This window comes from Ammospiza caudacuta, chromosome 8 (assembly GCF_027887145.1).
Source record: "Ammospiza caudacuta isolate bAmmCau1 chromosome 8, bAmmCau1.pri, whole genome shotgun sequence".
NCBI lineage: Eukaryota > Metazoa > Chordata > Aves > Passeriformes > Passerellidae > Ammospiza > Ammospiza caudacuta.
The window spans coordinates 32,036,009-32,059,500 of record NC_080600.1 but is presented as its reverse complement, the minus strand read 5'-3'; the positions used below and the strand labels follow the sequence as shown (position 1 = coordinate 32,059,500).

The 23,492-nt window shown below is 47.4% G+C and overlaps 1 protein-coding gene across 1 annotated transcript; it reads right to left on the bottom strand.

Moving 5' to 3' along the window:
• Nucleotides 1-2,593: 2,593 nt before the first annotated feature.
• INHBB (inhibin subunit beta B) lies at nt 2,594-7,323 on the bottom strand. The gene is made up of 2 exons (XM_058809848.1): nt 6,921-7,323; nt 2,594-4,253 (listed from the first exon to the last, which is right to left on the bottom strand). Exons 1-2 carry the CDS (start codon nt 7,321-7,323, stop codon nt 3,478-3,480), a joined length of 1,179 nt encoding a protein of 392 aa, XP_058665831.1. The 3' UTR covers nt 2,594-3,477.
• Between the last annotated feature and the right edge of the window lie 16,169 nt (nt 7,324-23,492).

Below are 23,492 nucleotides of genomic sequence, written 5' to 3'. Positions count from 1 at the left end.
TACAAATCAGGGAGCAGAGAAGGCAGGGACAGGGGAAGAAAGCTGGGAAATACTTTTATACCTTAAGAAAAGGGGTGCTTTTTGATGGCCTGAATGAAAGAGTTCAGGATCCCGAGCTCACTTTTGGGTTTGCAGCAGGATGCAGAGCGCAGTTCCTGCCCCTCGCTCCTGGCCAGCCCAGGCTCGAGGCATCCTGGCTGCCAGCAGCTCCCTGTGCCCCAGGGCTGCAGGGCCAAACCCCTCACTGCGACACCCTGGAGTCCCAGTGTCCCATGCAGGGTTTGGCTTTGACCCCAGGAACCAAACACTTTCAATTAAGAATGAAACCTAACTGGAGCCAGCCTCCAGGGCCTTGCATTTCAAGGGGCAAAATTTCTTAATATATCCCATTTTTTAAAGGGCTGCCCAGTCTTATTTATAATGATGGTGTCATATTAGGGCAAACATGCCTTCAGAGTGAAGGGGAGGGTATTGGCCACTGATTTCAAGGGGAATTTATTGAACTCATCAGTAGCCCAGTTGATCCACAGAATGAAAACCAGGGAAAAGGCTGCTGAGAGGTGGAGCAGTGAGTGGTTAGTGGCTTTGACAATCAATGTGCAGCTCGAGGTGGTAAGAAAGCTGTGAGATATTAAAAAAATTTGATCTGGAGGACAAAGTTCTGAGCAGCAGATTGTTGATACAGTCACAGCAAATTACTCTGCCAGGTCTCCTGTTTAACCCCAGTGCCTGGCTGTGAGGAGAGCTGGGCAGAGCTACACCTGAATGTGAATTGTAACTAGAACACATCATTAGTTGCATGATCCTGCTTCTTCAACACTTTTCAGGTTTCAGGGTCAGATCTAACATTTGCTAAGTCAACAGAAGTCCTTCTGTCAGCTTCAGCTGGCATTTGCTCAGGTCTCCAGGAGGAAGAATTTATCTGTGAAAATTAGTTAAATCATTATCTGGATATATGTGCAGCTGAGTACTTGAGTATTTCTTACCATTTTTAAGGGCTTATTAGTAAAAGGGAGATATTTTACTAAAAAGAAAAAAAAAACCACCCTTTTCTTAGTGTCAGCTAGTTTTGGAAAAAAAAATTAATTAAACTTACTATTGGTCCTTTATTCCTGGAAGTGCTTTCCACATTTTTTTTTCTTTTTTTTACTTCTTCTAAGCAGTCAGGGAGTGACCCAGAGAAGAAGTTACATTCTTACACAGCAGGTGAACCAGGAACTCGCTGTAAATGACCTGCAGGTATGCGGAACAGCGCCGTTCCTATGCCCAGAGCCCCTGCACTGCTGCAGAGAGAAAGAAGCAGATGCTTACATGTATAGACAGCAATAAAACTGGAGTGTAACATTTTTAGGATCGCAGCTGAGCTCTCAGACAAGGCTTTCTGCAATGACTAATATGACTACGGTCTAATGCGACAGTTCACCGTCTGCAGCCTATTCAGTCCCGAAAGTAAGCAAGTTCCTCCAGATGTTACACACTGAAAAAAAAAAAAAAAGGCACATCCAGTTTTCAATCTTTTTTATTTATTTAAACTGTACACAAATGTAAAATACTTCAACAGCAAATCTAAGTGAAAATTGTTTGGTTTAAATTATTATGGAACAGAACCTAAAAGGAACTTTATTAAATAAACATAAAAATTGGATTTAAAGGATGCACATATTGTAATGTATTCTACAATAGTCACTTTTTTTTCACTCTACATTCCATGTGCGTATGGTATAGAAAAGACACTGAATAGAACAAACAGAATCCATTTTGTACCCTGAAACAATTGGTAGGCCTCGTGAGGGATTGCTCAGTATGACTACATGATATATGATGGCTTTGCCATCTCATAAAAATTATAACTAATATGTTGGCCTCTTTGGTTCCAAAATTTCTGTATAATACATTTAACTGTATTCATTTTTTGCTGCTATAAAAATAACATTTTTTTTCAAATGGCAGTTTTTGACTAATCATGCAACTAAATCAGTGCAAACATTAAAAGCAATCATTCGCTTTAAAAAAGAAGCAAAAGATTTAATTTCAAGTATAAAAAAATATAAAAAAGTCATATCATAAGTCCAGTTTTGTCTAGTATGGGTCAACACTTTAAATTGCATAGCTCATGCGGCACCTGTTTACCTAGATAGTGAGCAAAGATAAGTGCACTATCAAGTACCACTTTTCAAGGCATTGAAATTTGCAAGTGCTATTATACGTGCATTCAAGCAGTTTGCAAGTGCTATGCTGTATCATTATTTTCTGATCTTTATGGCCATCCTTGACACCTCCTGGTAAGGAAATTGAAAGCACTCTCCTCTCTCCTCCTTTCCAAGACTTGTAAAAATGTTCCTCGCCTGTTATTAAATGCACTGCATTTCCCAGAACGTCTCCACTCTGTCGCTGTCACTCCTCTTTAGGGTTCATTGGTTTAGCCGCGGTGGCCATTGCTTGTTTGCTCGTCCCCCACGTGACGTAGCCTTGCCGAGTCCCCCACTGAAGAACACAGATTGCAACTTTTGACTTTTTGTTCTTTGCACAGTGAGAGATGCCAACAGTCAACACAGTCCAGATATGGTATCGATTCCCTTTTCCAAGACACGGCGGGTGTAGCCAACCATGGGTTGCTAGTGGGCAGTAAAAGCATCGGATCACGCCAGCCCGGCTTGTGACTCTGCAACGGCCAGGTGTTAGAAATACAGCAGTTTCTTACATGTCTGTCCCCTTTTCTCTCTCTCTCTCTCTCTCTCCCCCCGATGGAACCACAGGATTCCTTGCTGGAAGTGCTGTAGCAAGAAGTGGGTATCTGTGATGTTTATGTTTAGATAAATTTAAATTAAGAGGAAGTGATCGCCTCCCAAGGCAGGTGTCCTGCAGCTTCCTGTTAGACCTAAGAGGTGAGAGTCGACTTTTTTTTTTCCTTTTTTGTTTTTTTTTAATTTTCTAAGTTTGGTCATTTTTGACACCTGCGTGCAAGAATACGTTGTGTTCTCACAGTCTGTGCTTTTGCCTGAGCAAAGGGAGCTCATTTCGGTCTGGCTTTGCCGGCAGGCGGGGAAACAGCTGCTCAGCCGTTCACTCGTACTGGCAGGCATTTAGGTCCATCGTCACTGGTCACTGACTTTCTGTGCTCATGTCCCTTTTCTGAGCTGCCTCATGTGTATGTGTGTCTGTGTGTGTCTGTGTGTCTGAGCGCGTGTTTGTGTGTGTGCCCACATTTTGTGAGTGTGTGTGTCTTTAAGATATTTCATAGCATTAACTTATAAGTGATAGAATATATAAGTGTCCATGATCCACAAACTGCCACTGTCCTGACACCAAAGTGAAATGATTATTTTTTTCTTTTTTTTTTTTTGTCAAACTTTTCCACAGTGACTTTCCAACACTGATGCCTGGATACACAGTGAAACTTCCTCCAACACCATCTTGTACGGGAATGTTTCTCTCTCTCTCCCTCTCTCTCTCTCCCCCCCCAAAACACACCTTAAATCAAGCACAACCACATTCTTCCACAATCATATTGGGAACGTCCCTTTTCACAATGTTGTATTCATCATCAAAGTACAGCATTGACATTGTGCTAAGTTTGGTTGGAATGCAACAGGAGTTCACGGTGCCCGGGTTCAGCCCCCGCATTCGGTACTGATTCACGACAGCGGTGTGAAAGGAGGAAGCCGACCCCGGGACACCGGCCAAGTAGGCCGGGCAGCTCCCTTCACAGTAATTCCCATAGTAACCTGATGGAGCTATGATCCAGTCATTCCACCCAATGAGTCTAAAGTCAATGTAAAACTGTTGCCTGCAACATAGATTGGTCCTGCCGTCGCACTCCAGGCCTCTTTTCCGGATCCTGTGTTTGTTATCAGCGAGGCGGGCTTGCACCACTAAAAAAGGCCGGTGGGATTCCTCCCCGGGGTCCACATAAATTGGCAGCACTGAATACTCTTCACAGCCCTCACATTGAACATCCAAGTTCAGTCTCCTTTCTCCTCTCTCAAACAGAGCCTGGATCGCCTCTGTCATGGGAAAAGTGTGCCAACCACTTCTTTTGAGATCAACTTTCTTTTCAACCACATTCCACTTGTTGCTAGTGTCCGGGTCTTGGAAATAGACTTTGACTCTTACTTTTCGCCTGCTGCCTTTCTCTAAGACATATGGAAGCAGCTTCAAGTAAAGCCACAGGCTGGCTTGAACGACAAACAAGTTCTGGTTCCCTTCATTTGAGATGAAGAAATAGAGGCGGACTCTAGATGAGGCCAGATCGTCTGCAAGATAAGGAGAGATCAGCAAGATTAAGTCAAAAAGGAAATGTTAGCTTATGTGCCATTCTGGATTCAGGGACAACACTAGAGCACAGCAGATCGAGCGAACAGTGACAGGGGCTGTGCCAGTCAGAAGGCATGCACTGCATCAGATATCCCCAATTTGCAATTAGAATTAATTGAAAAGGGGACTTCTCACAGTAGCCCTCAACATCGGGCTGTAGTCGGATGTGTCAGATCCACAGACATCAGTAAGGGTTTTACAGAATATATGTTTTTTCCAGAAAGCAAGAATTAAAGATGCTGCAGCAGCACTTTGAAAAAGACCGGCACTAGGACTAGAACTCTGCTATCTCATCAGTTTAAGAATAGTTTTAACTTTCAGCTACCTGCCAATTCTCGTGGGGAGAGCTCTCTCAATAACCACTAAAACGCCAATGCCAAACCAGGGATTTTGTTTCGATTTGCACATATTCTCGTTGCGGTTTAAAGGAGAGGATTCACGAGACAGAACGGAAAATATTTCAGTAATGTGCCTGCTTGTCCAACAGATCAAGCTAGCCCCCACTTAGTCTGGTAGAATATCAGCTATTATTAATCATTTCAATCTCTGCCTTTTCTCCCCAGAACGATGAGCTCCCATACGAGGCAAGGCAATGGAGCGGTTGTTCCCACTGTAATGCCGTTATTGGCTGTTCTCAATACGCTTTTCAGCAACACCAGAATTAAAGGAGAGAAATTGTCACAGAAAACCAAATGTCACCAAATGTCTGACATAACCCCTTATTTGTAAACAGAAGAGCCTGCTGCATGAAACATTTCAGAAATACCAGCGGCCTTCCTGCAATTTTGTAATGAAAGTCCTAACTAAATTTGGCGTAGGTGATAAATGTGCCGGCCTTTATGGCGGAGACCATAATTCTGGTCCCTGAATCAAAGCATCCCAATTGCTATTTAAAATTATTGCTGGAAAGGCATTTTCTCATCTGCCCTTATCGGTTTTGCTTCTGTCTGTACAGAGCTAAATGTAGATTTTTTTCTGCCTTTTCCTTCCCTAAGAATCTTTAGCATTTTTGTCAATCTCTGAATGGGATTTTTTGCGTAGTCGGTGTCTTCATTTGTTACCCTAGATGCCTTTCAAATGTGCCTCCAGAGCCCATTCAGTACCTTGTAATAGTTCAGTGACAAAAATTTTCACTGTGTTTGTCTACGTTTTACATAAAGTCAATTTTGGAAGTGTTACAAAAGACAGCGATTGACTGAATACCAAATGGAAGTACAAGCCCACCCCCGATCTCCCAACGACATCCTATTAAAAAATAATAACCCCCAAAATGTACAGTAAGAAAGCCTTTCTCGTGTTAGTAAGTACACAACTTTTTCGTAAACTGTGGTGACAGTGACAGAAAAAGAACAGTACGGTGCTGCTGCACCGATCCACATCACTTGTGTTGTGTGAGATTGTGTGCGCTCATAAATTTTGTATGTGAATATAACAAGCATATGTATAATGCAACAGATCCCATAGATACTGTAAATGTATATGCCTTTGGTAAGTGGGAGGGTAGATAAAGAAGATGAGTGGGCAGCATACAGGATAGAAAGAGATTTATTTTGTGGACAAATGATACATAGATGCCACAAGAAGATAGAGAGAGGAAAATGAAACGAGCAATAGAGTGATGAAGGAAAGGAGAGATGGGCAGATAGACAGGAGAGAGGTAATTCACAGAGTGATGGTGTTCCAGCCAGATGTGCAAAGTTCACGGGGACAGTGGTTAAACTACTGGAAAGCTGTGCTGAAGGGATTCGGTGACATGTAACTGCAATGGCTGGACAGGACTGAGATGGCTGGTACTGTGGGGATGGAGGGCAGCTAGTAAACGGACTGACAGACAGACAGGAGACAGACACACTTGGTAGGACACTGCATGCAATGGACAAACAGACAAGGCCAATACTGCAAATGAAAGCTAAATAAATGGCAAACAAACGGAAAGAGAGGATGGGCAAATGCAAGCCTCAACAGACAGATGCAGGCAGTGAACCAGATGAATGTGCAGGGCAGACAGACAAGGCAAGGGATGCAAGAGATGGAGCGGGACAGGCAGAGGAGGGACAGTGGGACACGCAGGGACAGAGACAAGCCCCGGTGCAGCGGGAAGGACAGCCGGAGGGGAGCCGGGGGCACAGAGGCCGCGGAGGGATGGAGGGACAAGAGAGGGGAGTTGCAAGGCACAGCCCGGGGAGAATCCCGGGCACAGGGGCACAAGCAGGGAGGACGGGAAAGCGCGGGCAGGGCCGGAGCGTGACGGTGCGGGGCAGAGGGGAGAGCGAACGAGGCGGAGGACAAGCGGGTGAGCTGGGCGGCCAGGTGCCCGTACCAGGCACAAGGACAGGCGGGAGGACAGGCAGGGTGCGCAGGGGGGCCAGGCGAGGGCAGCCGGGGAACTGCTACGGGTCAGGCAGGCGGAAAGAGAAGGTGTGCAGGAGGACAGGCACGGCGAGAGGAAAGAGTGACAGAGGTCGAGCAGGGGGACGGACAGGGGTCGAGCGGGGGGAATGACAGACGGGGCGAGGCAGGGCAGCGGGGAGCGCGGCAGGGCAGGGGCCGCGGCGGGTCGGGCAGGGGGCGCGGGCGGCGGGGGCGCGCGGCCGGGCGGCGCCCACCTGTCTCGGCGAAGCTGATGATCTCGGAGACCGGGTCGTGGGCCGGGGGCCCGGCGCTCGCCTGCCCGTCCAGGCTGGGGATCTCCACGCGGCCGTCCTCCCGCACCTTGCCGGCGTGCAGCTTGCGCAGCGCCGTGACCATGGCCGCCTTGGGCACGGCGTGCGTGATGTTGGGCCGGTCCCGCATCTGCAGCCGGCTCAGGATGTGCCTCTTCACCGCCTCCAGGAAATCCCCGTCCACCTTGCCCGGCTCCTCGGGCCGCCGGAAGCCGCAGGAGGTGCATGTGTCCTGCGGGGAGCCGCCGGCGGGGGCCGGCGGGGTCGGGGTGGCCGCGGCGCCCAGCAGGAGCAGCCCGCAGGCCAGCAGCGCGGCCAGCACCCCCCGGCGAACCGCCCCGTCCATGGCGGAGGAGCGGGGGGCCGAGCTGGGGGCCGCCCCGGAGCGCCGCAGGGAGCCCGTCTGCAGGCAGCGCCGCTCCGAGCGCTCCGCGGCGCGGAGGGGGCGGTGGCAGCCAAGCTGGGGGGCCGCAACCGCTCCGCGCAGGGGGGGAGCCGCGGCGGAGGGAGGGGGCGCCCGGGGAAGCGGCGTGTGCCGCCGGGGAGGCGGAGGGGGGAGGCTGCACGCGCAGGCACCGAGGGCGAAGTTGGCGGCGGGGGGGGAACAGGCTTGGCGTGCACGGAGAGAGCCCGGCTCCACGGGGGAGGGGGACGGCAGCAGGTGAGGGGGTGGCTGCGGAGCCCGGGGAGGAGGGAGGGGGAGCGGGGAGCGAGCCGGAGGTGCGAGGGGATCCGGGGAGCAGGGGAGAGGCGGCGCCGCTCTGCCCCGGTGCCCCGCGTCGCTTCAGAGGGGCATCCCCGGGCGCTGTCGCTCGTGGTCCATCGCTCGCTTCGGCAGGTCCGGGCGGGCCGCGGAGAGGAGCTCTCTAGTCCAGCGTCATTGAGGGGGGTCAGGGAGATAAACGAAGCAGATTTATATACAATCCAATTTATAGCCTGGAAGGAGGGGGGGGGGGGGAGAGAAATACCACTTGTACCCCCCCCGTTCACTCCGCCCCCGCAATCGTGGGTGCAGGTCTCTGAGCAGGTCGGCTCCGCGCCGCTCGCTTGTCCCTCTTCAGCGCCCGCTGCTTCTCAACGTGCCATCAAAGTTGACCCGGAGCATAGCTGGGGAGGGAGCCGGGGGCGGCGGGCAGAGGGTGCGCGGCTGGCAGCTCCACTGTTGCGAGTCTTCTCCCCTCACCGTCCCACTTATTATTAGCGAGATGCTTTTATTTTCAAAGCAGCGCGGAGGGTCCGGAGTCCGGCGCGGAGGCGGTGGCGGCGCCCGGGGACCCCCGCCGCGGGCAGGGCACCGCACGCTGCGCGACGCGGAGCGGAGAAGCGGCGCGATCCCGGCGATCCCAGGAGAAGCTGCACGGATCCACTCGGTCAGACCAGCTCTTCGGCTCGCTCCCTCGCTTGCTCTTTTAAACAATATCTCCCTTGTTGGTGGTTTGGGTTTTATTATTATTATTGCTATTATTATTTTAAGTGTGATTTTTGTTGTTGTTGCTGCTGCTGCTGCTCCAGTTAATCTGTCTCCCTCTGCGTCTTTTTGATCTTTCGCTCGCCTTGTGCTGGCTTGAACGCTGTGTTTTGTTTTGTTTGGGGTTTTTTTGTTTTGTTTGGCTTTTTGGTTTTTGTTTTTTGTTTTTCTTTTTTTACGCGTCTGATGTTCCCTCTCGGATCCGCAGTGAAAGGTCTCGGGGAAGCTGCTTGCTCCTCGCTTATCTTCTCTGATCTCCTCCTGCTAATTTTTCCCCCCTGCAAAATCACGACATTGTGGCACTTTCTACTGAAACTTTTTATACAGGAGTTAAAACCACGTGGGAACTCCAACCTATAACAGACGCCATGGGCTCCTCACTATTTAGGAGCTTAAGTTAAGTCTTTTGCCCCCTGGGCTATTACAGTAACTTCCTGATGTGGAAATATTAACTATGCTGTTTCTTTAACTCCCCCCGTCCCCTCCCTCTCTCCCTCCCGGTTCCTGCAAACACACCCACCACACCGGCTCGCGTCCCTGTCCCATCGTCCGGCAGCACGGACGGACGGACGGACGGACGGACGGAACCCGAGCGGCTGCAGCTCTGGCCCCCTCCCGCCCCGGCCGGGAGATGGATGCCCCCTTCTGCCCCTCCCCCGGTTCTCCTTGCCTTTTAAGCACTTGAAAGAAGAAGTCATTAGAAAGTTTACCGTCGGTTGGCTTTGCGACGGGGCGGGTTTCTGTTTGTTTGTTTGAATGGGCCGGGTAGCCGGGGCGGGTGCCGGGCACTGTGTGTGTTTTCCGTGGGGCAGCGGGGACGCGGAGCCTGTCGGAGGCAGCAGGGGGAGGGGGACCGGGGCGGCGGCCGAGGGGAGCCGGGAGGGGAAATAACGGGACCGCTGCACTGCCGCAGGGGAGCCGCCAGCAGCGCCGGCCCTGCCCGCGCCCGGGGACCGGCTTTTCCTGCGCGCCTTCGCTGGGCAGCGCTTGGGGATGGGGAGGAGCGGGCACCGGGGCAGAGGGGATGGAGGGATGGATGAATGGCCGTGACACCCTTCACAGCAGCGCTCAGCAGAGATCCCCGCCGGCTCCCGCCAGAAGCCCTGCCCGGGGACCAGCGGCCAGGGACAGGGGCCGAGGGGGCGGGGGGAGAAGCCGGGCGCACATCGGCGGCCGCGGCGGCACCACCGAGGCGGCGGCAGCACAGACAAGGCTCCACCGAGGCGGCGGCAGCACGGACAAGGCTCCACCGAGGCGGCTCCGTGGCCGCTCCGGGCCGGGCCGGGCCGGGCCCCGCGGGGTCGCGCTCACCTGCGCGGGGCCCGCGCGCGCCGCCGCCGCCACAGGGCAAGCCTGGGCCGAGGGCGCCCCCTCTGGGCCGCGCGGGGAAGCGGCGGCGGGGCCGGGCGGGGTCACCGGGACAGCGGCACCGGGACAGCGGCACCGGGACAGCGGCACCCCGGGACAGCCGCATCCCGGGACAGCCGCACCCTGGGACAGCGCTCCGATGCACGGGAGCGCCCGGCCGTGGGGGCGCTGGGGAGGTTTCCGCGGGCCGGGCTGGGGTGCCGGGTCCCGCAGAGGCGAGGGGCTGGGGCTGGGCAGCGGGCGGTGCGCGCTGGAGCCGGAGCTCTGCGCTGAGCAAAGGAGCATCTTGGGCTGAGCCTCCTGCCGGGCCCTTCTAATCCAATCTACATTTTTTTTTTTTAATAACAAAAAAAAAAAAAAAAAAAAAAAAAAAATCTACCTTCAGGAATGAAGACAACTCTCAAGACTTTCATCTTTGTCACCGAGGCAGATGGTGCTTTTCAAGGGCAGATGCAGGACACACAAATTTCAAGCATGACAGCAAAGAAGTCCCTTCTGCTCGTTTCATTTTGTAGAAGAAGAAAATAATAAAACTTCTCATCGATCCCTGGACTGCACTCGAGTGAGAGCTGTTAGCTGTCACAAATACAAGCAACTCAGGAGTGTGAAGAGGGTCAAGTGGAGGATCAGCTCATTACTGTGATTTAAGAATGGAGGGGACAAATGCTATTCTCATCATAAATGTTTTCTTTCTTGTTCTATACTGCAAAAGGAAAGACATTCAATGCTGTGCTTCAAAGTCACATTGCAATCCCAATCTAGTTGTTCATGTTGGGTTTAATATAAACAAAGTCTAATTGCATATACAGCTTTGTAAATCCTCAGCATCACTGGAGCTACCCTGATGAGAGATCAGAATTAGGTACAGTATTTCCTCCCTGCCAGTAACAGGTTTTGAATGGAAAGCCTGGAATGTAAAAAAAGAAATAATGCTAAAAATCCAATCACTCTGACATCCTGTGAGCTAATAAGAGCACGTGAATGCAACAAGCTTAGTACTTCACAGTAATTAATTTGACAGCAAAGAGCTAACAAGAAAACAACAGGCAGAGCAGTAATGACTGGTTCATAGAGGTCACTGTCAAACAAGAAATAGGTGCAAACACAGTCCATCTCCCTTTGGAAAAAACTATTTCGTTACCCCAGTGAAAATGAAATGCCAGAGAGGGAAAATACAATGGGTTTAGTGGAGATAACAAATCTGGCAAGGTATTTCTACAGTAAAACAAGGTGGAGGTTTTCTTTGATACATGTGGGGATTTTTAATCATCCCTGTTACTCGCTGTAGTGGCATGTTTTGGTTTTTGCATTTCGCCCCCTCTCAGTTAGCCAAAGCCATTTTGCATATTCAAATATTGGGAAGACTTGTCTTCTCTCACAATTACTAACAAACTAATACTCTAATAACCTCTATTGTTATTTAAAGTGTGTCCAACACAGCATTCTGAAGGCAGTTCTCACACAATGGACTTTCTCTGGCTTCTTCCTAGAGAAGAACTTAATCAAACCTCAGATGCTTTCAGGCAGAAGAGCCTTCGGGGAGAACAATCAGGGTTAACAGAAAGAAATGTGCCATCTGATTTCTAATCTTGCTCAGGGAGCATGGCCTATTGATTGAGCCATAAAGCTCTGTTAATTTTAATATTTCCTCAGCTTTCAGTTCTTTCCCTTGGGCATAAACTTGTTGCTTACACACAGTGGCTGAGCTATCAGGGAGAGGGTAGCTTCACATTCCCCGACTCGGCTCTCTTCCCCTCCTCCCCTCCATTCTATTTGTTCTGAGCTCATCTGCGTGAGGATACATTTTCACACACACCTTCTCAAACCGGCTGCTATTCATCTGATTCAGGGTCATGCTTTTCCATACATTAAATGCAGGGGAAAACTGGGAAGGAAATGGCTGGGATTTGTGCTTGACGGGCAAGCACACGATTAGCCAGGGAGCCCTGCTGTGAGAAAGTACAGCGTCGGAGGGTATTTTCTGTGGAATCATCCAGTCTCATGACTGGAATCTGATGCCTATAAAAAGCTACTATATAATGAAAACAGGATAAAGTGAGATCCTCAGGCAGTGTAAGTCGGCATGTTCCCGAGACATCCGACTGCTGCACAATCACGGAACAGGTCAGCTTGGAAGGCACCACCCGTGGGGCCATCTGATCCAACCTCCCTGCCCAAACAGGGTCCTCCTAGACACAACTCTTTCTTCCTTTATAACCTAGATATTTGCTTATGCACATTTTTCTCAGGGATAAGGAGGCAGGAGTCACTCTTGGAGAGGCCAGTCAGTGCAGCCCTGAGCTAGAAACTGAGCAGGAGGTGATGGCACAAGGCAGCTCCCTCAGTGCTCTGTGTTTCCACCATGCCCTCAGTGGGACCATGAACAATTTACATTAGCAAAGGATCTAGCCCTTCACCTTTAGCTAAAGCACCTTTTATGCACTTAAACCATTAATAATATCTATTAGGTAACCTTGTTAATCCCTTTGAGGTAGGATTTTCTCTACTGTACTGATGGCTGAACTGAATAAAAGCTTCACATATGAGAGGGCCTGGTTTGCACTAGAAATGCTTCTCCTTTGATAACCAGCAAATACAAGTTTTACTAGCACAAGCATCTTTTTCTGCAAGTGTTTCCCAAATAAAATAGGCTATACTGGCAAAAGCACTTTTTTTTTTTGCTCATATAGCTGCATCTATATGGGGGATTTTTGCACGTAGTGAAACGCAATCTGTTTTAAATGGCACTTCAGAAGAGCATTGCTATCCCACAGAAGTTTCAAGGCTAGACCTTGAAGTATATACTTCTGCCTCGTATCTGAAAGAGCTTTTTACAAAGTGGCCATTGTCATCTTGCAGGAAATACAGAGAAACTGAGACACACGGATTGGGAGTGCTGTGCTCTATCTGGAATTTGTGTTCATTACATTCTTTAGCTTCAGATGAAATTATGTATCCGTAATCAGACTCATTCCTCACTACGCAAAATTTCTTCTTGAACAACTGTGACAAAGACAGTGGGTGTTTCAAAAGCAGCATAGTTCTGTATGAAAGAAAAGTCCTATTGAAAATCAGGTAGGTAAATGCCATTCTGAATGACCTAGACATTTTCTGAACTGTCAAATGTAGACCAAACTCATTAAAAATAAAAACACTAAGAGGCTAATCTGGCTTCTTTGCTCCTACCCATGCTTCTTTAATTGAAAACTGTTTGTTAACAGAGATTTGTTCTCTAAAAGAAAGGGTCCTACTCTGAACAGCACTTAGAAGAAGAGGGGTTTAGCAGACAGAAATGAAAGACCTGACCAAACTGGGAACTCTTCATCTAAAGCAGGTACAACGAGAATCTGAGTCACAGAGAAATACAGTAGAGCCCTCAACAGGTTTTGAAGAGCACCTCTTGAATGCCAGCTTTCAGCACAAGTGTCAGGCAGGATGGGGGACATGGGGGAGACAGCAGGACAGGGTGGCAGGGATATACTCACAGCCTCAGCCTCCTCCTCCTGCTCCCAGTGCACCTGCTTCAGCACAGCTGCGGTCCCGCTCCCCTCACCTCAGCTACCTGGCTGTGCTTCATGGGCAGTGTGTTGGCTGGTTGGTCCTCTTCAATGAGCCCTCCATGCTCTGGGAGGGTTTGCAGCCGAGCCCCAGGTTCCCTGTGGGAGTGAGTGTGGCTGAGTGCCGTGCCCGTGGTGCAGTGCAGGCAGGTCCCTGCCTCAGGCCGGTCTCTGCCCACAGCAGTGTCCCTTTGCCAGAAGGGCTGACCTCAGGGATCTGCTCCAGTCCCCAGGGTAAAGGGACCACACGCCAGCGGGTGGATATCCCCTGTGATATTCAAGAGCTATCCTCTGCTTGTTGATGGCCCAGAGTGTTCTTGCTTTGCTCGGACAGTCTGTCCTCTGCAGTCCAAAGCCGTAGCCTTATAACCAGGCAGTGACTTCCTCTGAAGTTGCTTGTATTGACCTAAATAGGTTGGGGCGGGTGAGGACACACAGAGAACATGAAAAAGCTGTGCTGGTTGCCCAACAAAGAAGTGTCTGCTTTGTGGTGAGCACTTTTAACATATAAGCACTTTTAACATGCTGTAAGGAACATGATTTTCATGTTTGTTTAAGTTCACACCAAAAGGCTTGCAAAGTAGCAAAGTGGGTAAAAATAAAATCTGCATTTAAGTGGTAAACAAAATAGTTAAAACCTGACTTTTTGTAATTTGAACACTACTTACTGAGGCAGCGTATTCAGAAGTCCATGGGTGCTTTTCTTTTGTCATCCACCCACGATTAATGTATCTGATAGATCCAGAAAATGAACTTTAGTGTGGAGCAATGTTAAAATCAGCTGTCCTGAGAAAAGCAGTGGTTATCAGGGAGTGGTGACAAGATGGAGATGGTTCCCTCAAATTTTAAATGAAGCTCAGAGGCAAAAAATGGCTGGTAGCTTTGCAATGCCCTAAGAGAAATGGAGTACCCGAGTCATTTCACAGTGGATTATCAGTAGTATTCCATGAGTACCTGAACATAAACTTTTTTTTCCCCCACAAGCAAGTAGCAAGTAGAGGAAGTCTCTACACCTACTTCCTGTGGACAGGCTGCAGCCAGAAGTCCTGGGCTTAGGCCTGAGTTTCTCTCTCTTTACCCCATTTTCACTAGCTGTTAGTTAGGATGACAGCATTCAGTCCTTGTAAGTTGCTTTGAAATGAAGAAAAGAGGCATACAAGAATTCATCTTTTCCATGGAGCTTGACACAAACAGCATGGCCTTTGTGCTGTGTGTCAAAAGTAATTTTCAATCTGTTCATAGTTAAATTGCAGTTTTGTTTCCATGAATCTTATTATATTAAATGAAAGCTGTTGTGCAGTTTGGCTGTTTGCAAAAGAATGTCAGAGTGAGATTTGGAAGATGACTGTGATATGGTTTACTCTCTGCTAGGGCCAGGATCAAGGCACTCCTGTCAGAGCACCAAAGTGCCCCAGTTCAGGCAGGGAGCGGCAGAGCAGTAGCACTGTCACAGTTAGTGCAGCTCTGCAGATTCAGCCCAGCTGAGAGCTGCCCCACACGACTCATGCTCCTCTGCCCGGTGCTATTTGGCCTCTGCAGGCCTCCAGCTAGAACGTTCAGACTGCCTCACCCACCATGTTTGCTGTATGAACACTGGCTCCAAGCAAGGTCCTCTGCTACCACACTAAATCACAGGAGAAGGTCATTAACAAAAATTTCTGAATCACCTTTTGCCCTGCTTAGCATCTATCGGTCATAGGTCAGTGCCTGAGTATGCTGCAGGATTAAAACAAAATGGGTTGCAAATGCTGTATGAGTTGGGTGCTAACCTCTGCCATTTCTTCCAAAATATGTGAAAAAGCACTTACACTGTGACAGCTTTTTCACTCTCCAGGCTACAAGCAGGTCTTCTTGTTCTGTTATTTCCCTGCCATGATCTTCCCAGAAGTGGGGGAGCTTATTAACAAAGAATAACCCTCAAACTTCTCCACAGCCCTTTGCCATTTCTGAGTAATAATCATGCCCCCTCAGTGTTTACAGCTGTGGTTAAGATCCTTACAAGGAACATTATTAAGAATAAATTATACTATGTGGAAGCATTACTGTGAAATGTACTGATACCATTATACCAGGATAAGAAAATAAACCACCAGTTCAGAGATGGCAAGAGCAGAAGCACAGGGATCATGTTAAGCAGACATTGGGTCTAACAAACATACACAGGTACTGAAGCCTTAGGAGGATGCAGGGCTGAAACAGGAAAGTGTGTTGTTCTAGGGTTTTTTGCTTAAAAGATCAGAGAGAGGGCCTAGGGGAGGGGAATGCATGAAAAAGAAAAGGATGAACTTTTTTTTTTTTTTTTGGCTACTCCACATGGGGTTTTCCTCTGTTTAAATGCTGAAGGACAGAAAGATTTTAAATTAAAATCTTAATAAATATAGCCCTGAGGCTAGTAACATTATTACATCCAAGATGATTACAGCAACCAAGCCACAAAATACATATATATATTTATTCGAAGCATAATAAGCCTCAGTATTTAGTTAGAAGAAGGCTAGGCAGCTAACTGACTTCCAAATTAGTGAATTTTCCATTCCATTCTACCTAAAGTATAAACCAACATGGCACCTGGTTTGCAGTTTGTTTCATTTCTATACAAGATAACATTTTTACTACTTACATTTTAGATCTATATAGGTATATATTTTTCAGATCATATGCATGAGAGTTGGGAGGAAGAAACCCAAGTTTGTAATAGGAGATATGGATAATTATTCAGCTTTGTTGTGAAAGAAGAACCTAGGTCTCCCAGATTGCCTGAGTGAGGCATGTTTTCCTTGAGACATTTGCCTTTTTCAGTCAATCCTAGTCTCAGTATTAAGATTCTGCACTCTACATGTTTGTGTAGAGCATTGGGGTTTTTTTAATTATGGAAATTTTTTAATAAAGGATACAGGGAAAATATGGGATACAAAGAAAAGGATACAAGCTGATAAAGATGATTAAATCATAGAGCGACTGCGGAGTGGGTCATGAAGTGTTATAATCCCCAACTCCCCTCTGCTTTCTGCCTCAATGTGTTAATGCATCACACTTTAGTACAGTGACACTTTCAGCCCTAGGTGGAAATTCACACATGATGAAGAGGTGGAGGAGGATTTCCAGATGGTCAGACCTCAGGGAGTGCGAAAAGGTGGGGGGAGGAAGGGAGAAACTGCTGAAAGGAATCGGACTTTGGTCACATCAGTAATTTCCAGCTGAAAATGGAATATTAAAAAAAACCACCCAAACCCCAAAAAACAATCACTAAGGATCCCATACCAGGGCCAGGTGCATTCAGGTTTGGACATTATGTGTGATAAATCCTCACCAATACTGGTTGTGAAAGATCCCTAGGAAATATTGGTTTGTGTGCAACAGAAAGGTGTCAGCTTCATTTCTTTGGCCAAATTTTATCGCTGGTACTAAAGAACCATGACACAGACCCAATTAGTTGTTTTATTCTCCACATTTCCTCTTTACTAGAGGTTATTGTAAACTGGTACTTGCTCTGAATTGTGCACAAATTTTCACTCCATCAGATGCTGCACTTGGCTGTTGCACCCTTTGGGACCTTCTTCTGCAGGGCCACCTCTACAAGAACAGTGAGGGGCACCGAGAGACAATGCAAGGCCTGCATCCAGTTGGTCCCAACACACCCCAAAACAGGCCCCACTTTCCCTTTAGGGGAGCATAAGGCAGCAGCTGCTACCACACAGCTGGACTTCTCTAAGATGACCTCATTTACTGTGGTCTTTCGGGGAGAATGGGAAGGTAGTCATGGGCCAGAGTTCAAGGGGTCTGGTCCTTCAGGGTGAAAGGTGCTAGAGCTGCATAAAGAATTAGCAATAGATGGTATTTTGTACAGCCACAGCTTTTTCCAGATGTCAGGGTTAGAGAAAATTTTAAGATAACCAGTTATTTAGGCATCACAGCACCCCTGTATTTTGTGTGCATGTGTGTTAGAGATATTCATAACGACATAAAAGCTGAGCATTAGGTATGATGGCTTGGACTGCATTTCTAAGGGCTCTTGTTTCATTCAGCTTCAGGTGTTCCTCAGGTCATAGGCATTCCCCCACCACAAAATGTGCACTCAAGCTGCCAATGGTGTGCAGTCACACTGGAAAGGTGCTTTTGTTTAATATCATCAGTATGATTGCATGCTGTTTACCTGTATTTCCTGGACAGCAGCTAAGTAAATTGACCACAGCCTGGTGAACTACTGGAACAAATATCATGAGAAATGAGGCTGTTGCACAGATCTCACTTTGGGGAAATGTTTGGTGGATGTCCACTCCCTGTCACTCCCAGTACAAATCATGTTGTGCATGCAGGTCAGGACAAAGTTCATGGAGACAGAAGACACTTATTCAACTTCTGCTAGAGCAACTTGAAATTTGTGAAATGTGTGGTTTTAGCCGCTGCTGAATTCCTATCCCCATTAATTGACTTTCCATGTTAAAATCACTTGTGCCATAGCAAAATGCAAAGAAACCTTGAGCATCTGATGTGGCAGTGACTTCCATGATGATATATTTAAGATGCCCAGGTGCCTGTTGCTGGCTTTAGTGGCAAACCAAAGGCCTCCAAGCCTTGTAAAGCCTGCAGCATCCATCTTGGACTAAGTCCCTTACAATGACTAGATGAACATCTCTGACTTTCTTTCCTAAGGACTCAGTGCAGCAGGTGTTTTCAGTCTGCCCACCTTCCAGATCAGGTGTCCAAAAATGCAGCAATAAATACAATTTTTTTTTTCTTCTCTGTTTCTAAAAGAGCCCAAGGTGGGTGGAGGATATGGGCGTAGGCTATTTTTATTCATACCTTAATTTAGTCAGTAGTCCAACAGTTCATGAAGAAGAGCTGGGCTCAGTCTTTTTTTCTGCCTGACAGGAATCCCAGGGAGCATGAGAGGCAGCTCAGGTGTTCTCAGAAGGAGCAGGCCATGGGGTGGTGCTGGGACAGGAGCACTCCCCAAGCCTCCAGCTGAGTCAGTGCGTGACTAAAGGGAGCAGGAACCCACAACTCTGTAAACAGACAGTTCAGAGAGCCACAAGCCCAGGCCTCCCTTCTTCTCACCCTGCTAGCCAAAACATTTGGAACTAGCTAATTCACATGAGACCAGCTTTAAGAGGATGGAGGCAGTCCCCTCCCTGGCAGCAGGCATACCCCGGTAAGCGCACTCTGCTGGGAGAGGAGACATACACATTCCCCAGGGCAGCAGGGAATTGAGCCATGTGAAATTCCCCATGTTCAGCACTAGCCTTTTGAGTGCCGAGCACAGTGTATACAAAACACTGCTGTGCTGCCAACCACCCTGCCTTTCCCTTGCATGAACGGACCCACGCTGTGTTCCTGGAAAAAAGCCAAGAGAAAGCCTAAATTGTGAAGCCCAAGGGATCCTCAGCCCCCAAGCGAGGTAAATTTAAGAGGCTGTGTTGCCCATGGCATGCTCAGGCAGAGGAGCAGCCTCTTGGTTTTGGTGTCTGCCATTTTGAGGTAGAGCATGGCTCAGGAAACATCACTTCAAAAGGCAAAGATGTGTGGCGGCTGCCAAGAACTGGCATCACTCCCCAGTGATGCCCAAGACCTTTTCTAAGCCTGCTTCCAACAAACTAAAACATCACTGTCGTTGCCATGCTAGCACTCCACAAAGCAAAAGCAGAGGCAACTCCCCCAGAGTCCAAACCCCTGCACAATAAATTCTGTACAGACCCAGCTCTGCCCACAAAAGAGGGACTACAGGAGAGCAGAGAGATTGTGAGGTACATGTGCCAAGTGACTCTCTTCCCCTCAAAGTGACAAGGAACAAACTTGCAGGATTAAGCCAGTAGCAAAATTAGTCCTGCTGGAACTTATTTTCTGTCTAGGTAGCAAGGCTGAGCTTGTTTAACAGTAATGGTTAAAGGACAATAAAAGAATACAGGGGTAAGTAATTTAGACAAGGCAAACCATTAACTGCCTGTATTAAGACTTGAAAGTAACCAAGTGGTTGGTAGCTGTCAAGACAGTACTTAGAGCAGAAGTGGAAGAGCTGAATGAATAGAACAATAAATTGGTAGAGCATTTGCCCATAACATGGGACTGCTTCTGTGAACGATTACAGGCATGCACCAAGGCAGGAGTAAACAGCTCCCCAGCCCCACAACTGGGATGCTTTGTTATTTAGCACAGACCACCGGGTGCACATCAGAGAAAACTTCATCTTCTTACTATGTACTTCCAGCTTTTAGAGGTTATACTCTGTTTTTGGGGTTTTGACACAAATACATGCAAAAGGCCTTCCCAGCAGGAAGTACACAAATCCTTTAACTGGGAAGCCAAAATTAACAGTCTTGCTAAGACACCTTTCCTACTCTCACCCCTCGGTTACTTCCCAAAACAAGAGGAACCGCAAAGGAGCCTGTGATGACTGAAAGGGAGACTCTGCCAGCAGCAGAGTTTCCTCTGTGCATGCGTCACTTGCTGCAGCCTGTCTGGGGTGATGGTGCTGTCAGCAGGAAGGGGTTACCAGGAGAGGTGGGGCTGCAGAGCTCTTCACCTTTCACTTCCCTAGCTTTTCTGCAGCTAGGCACAGGCTACAAGTCCGTTCCAATTTCTGCATTTAGGATACGCGTTCATAAACTTTTTAAATTTGAAGTCCTGGGAAAGGCTTCTTAGCAAAAGAGAAAGAAAACAAAGTGAAGCACACATCCCTTTGTCATACACTTGCATTTCAAAAACTCCAAATCTATTTAATACTTCTGACTTTACCCAATTTTTGTCTCATAGGGAAGACTGTTTCCCTGGAATCTATATCCCCATTTCTTTCCAAAAAAGAAGAACAAAAGATAAGTTTTAACTTGGTGTTGATGCAATATTCACCCCACCCAGAACCAACTTTGAAAGCTCATGTAAAAAACATGAAGAGTAATTTTTACTTAGCTCTTGTTATGAACAATTCAGAGATAAGAAACAAGGCAAGACACGTCTCAGCTGCAAGTGTGAACATGATCTCAACACTGCAACATTTTCCTTGCCTGGCTAGAGATGGCTTGGCAGCATGAGGTATATGAAGGTAGGTTACAGGTGACAAGAATGTAAAAGCCTGTTATTAAACTAGGTGTAAGCAGTCTTGGAACTTCATTAGGGCCAGGGAATTCAGCCCTGGACATTGCACCTGCTTGATTATCCACTATTAAACAAATGGCTGTAAACTTAGTTTCAAGTTGGAGAGGATTCATACACAGCTCTTTCTGCCCTCTGACTGGGCAGCGGATGGAAAGCAGTTTGTGTCAGGGATAAAATCCATGTGCTCACCTCTTTCAGGAGAAGAGCTAAGTCTTCATCACAAGTTTTCACCAGGTGCAGCATACAAGTCATTTGCTGTCCTCCAACTGCAACTATAGAAGGGGAGTGAACTGCAGTGTGTTAAAGGTACATTTGGGCACTGACCTATTTTTGTTCATCTGCCATGGGAGAGACATGTGGAAACATTGTGGTTTGATGGATTTGATTAAAAATATGCTAATGAATAAAGAAAATTAAGTGCATCCCTTGGGCTCCTGGCAAGCTGCCAAGACAGACACTGGGACCACCAACAGGGGATCCTTATGTTCCGGCTTTTGCAATCCTTCAGATTCCTACTGGAAAGGATGGTGACCCAGCAGAAATGGGGCTCAAAGTTGAGTGGTTTGCGTGTCCTGCCTCCAGTTCTCTCCAAATGCCACAATATTTTAAAATTTATGCCCCAGGTGCTGGAATCAGCAAGCATAAGAACATCTTTGTTTTCATTGAAAAAAGTACTTCTGCCATCATTGTTGAAGAAAGCAAGCTTGCAAACATGAAGCAAGGGTACTCAAAATGCTTGGAAACAAAAAGACTGTGAAAGAGAACTCCAAGTTCATTTTCTAAAGCATCTCATTATTTCTAAACCAAATGCAGTTTTGGAGGCCTGACTTATGGTTTTTCAAGCTCCTGAGGCAAAGCTGCAAATGTGGCCTTTATTCCCACGCAGGAGCAGCTCTGCCTGCCCTCCTCCCTCCGTACTGTTCAGGGAGGGAAAGGGGAAAAAAAGAAATCAAAACCATTCAAGCAGGCATGGTGTTATCCTCTGCTCCATGAGTGTTTTGTGCCCTACTGTCATCATTCAAGCAGATTTACTCAAGGTACCACATTAGAAAGTTCTAACCTGACTGCAGAAGTAGGTGAATCACATTCTGCTGCCATTCTTCAGGTGGGAAGCAGCTTTCATTAGCAAAGTCTGAAGCATCCAGCTCTCCTAGTGCTCATAATCCTTCTGTGAGTAGCTGTTCTTCCCATAGTGTGATTCATTCTGTTGTCCTGCAGTCTTCAGAGCTGGAATGAGGCAGCCAACCATAGCTGGAGATGCAAGTACTTGTCACACAGTGGCACTGCTCAGCACCTAATTGGGGTGCAGTCACCAGGAGTGAAAGGAAAAGCAGGGTTCATATTTTATCAAGCTGCCTGAACCTAAGCAGACTTAGCAAACCCTCTGAACAGGGGGCTACAGAGAAATGAAAGCAGAGACCCCTCAGTGAAATAGGCTCTTCCACACCAATGACCAGGGTACAAACTAGAAAATTAAAATCAAACACCTAGTCCATCCTACAGACATTTTTTCAGCAACCTAAAAGGTTTGGGGTTTCATAGCACCAATTTCCAAGCAAGTAACAGTTTTAATTTCTGATTCCTGAAGCCGGTCATTCTGGGAAAAGACACTTCTGTCAGGGAGGTCTGTGTCTGACCAGGACCATGTCTCTCTAGTTCTCAACAGCCTTTTTAAAACTGATGAGCCAAATTTCTAGGAGTAAAACTGCAGGGTATCTTGGGGAATGTTACCACGATGGTTTTCATTTAGAAGCAAGGAAGAATTTGGCTATTTTTTCAGATAATTACTCCTTCCCACAGTCCACAGTTGTTTTCCTTGTTTACAAGTATAGAATTGTAATGCCATCATTTTGTGGGGAGAGTAATCATGTTACAGAGCACTCTTACAGACCACAGGTTGAAACACTCATCCAAACAGCAGGTTCAGTTTGTTGTATGTGTTTTCCTTTCTAGAATAAAAACACAGCACTATTAAATGGTAGGGAGTAACTTTCCTTGTCTCTCAATGCTACATGTGTGCACAAGTTTGTCCTTGAATTCTGGTATTTGGCCTATGAAGCTAACATGCAGCAAGCCTCCGATACCCAAATGCTAGGCTTTAAAATCAAACTCCATAAACTCTGATTATATCAAAAACATGATTCTGCCTCAAAGCCAAGTAACAAAGCTCATTGAAGGGAACTTACTGTAAGCTCTGGAAATTAATCAACTCTATCAGGAAGGCAAGTACAGAGCATGTGATCCCAGTCTCACCTCAACATTTTAGTTCCAACTCCCTTTGGAGTTACAATGCTTAAGGAGCCATTTGCTGCTATATCCCTAGTAGATCCTATTCCCATAACAGACACTGAGTAGTTTGGGGGAGGAAAGACCATGGGCCAGGGGAAAAAAAAATAGGATATTCTCTGCCCCGCCTCCAAATTAAGGCTTTATATTTCAAAGAAAGCCCAGCATCTTTAGTCACCCATAGAAACAAAACATTTAGTGAAGTACTGCACAGTCTCAGGGAACAATAAGTATTCTTTCAGGCATGCAAATCAGTGCTCAGAAAGCAGAACAAACTTACACTTGCAAGGCAAACTGGTTTAATGCCAGAAAAAACGTAAATCCACCATCCTCATGAGAAATTGGGTGTTCTGCTGCATGGAAGAATGTTTAGGCAAGATTTAACATTAGCATTTGCATGCAAAAGGAAAATTTAATTTTAGAACAAAGTCTCATACTGCATGAGAGAATAATACAGCCAAGCAACGAAACCAGAAGAATCTAGCTAGTGTGGATTTCTACATGTAATTCAGGTGGCAGATAAATAGCAGCAACTTGTCTGCTCGTCTGAGCATGCTGAACAGCCCCTCTCCACAGCAGAGCTTCTAACTCCTAAATCCACAAGATGGAGCCAGCAGTTCTCAGGAAGAGGTGCCTGTGCCATCCCAGGAATTGTCAGCACTCAGCTCACAGAACCACACTAAAATGTTCTGGTTGGGGCACAATACAGGCAAACACGAAGGCAGAAGCCAAGCTATGCACGAGTCA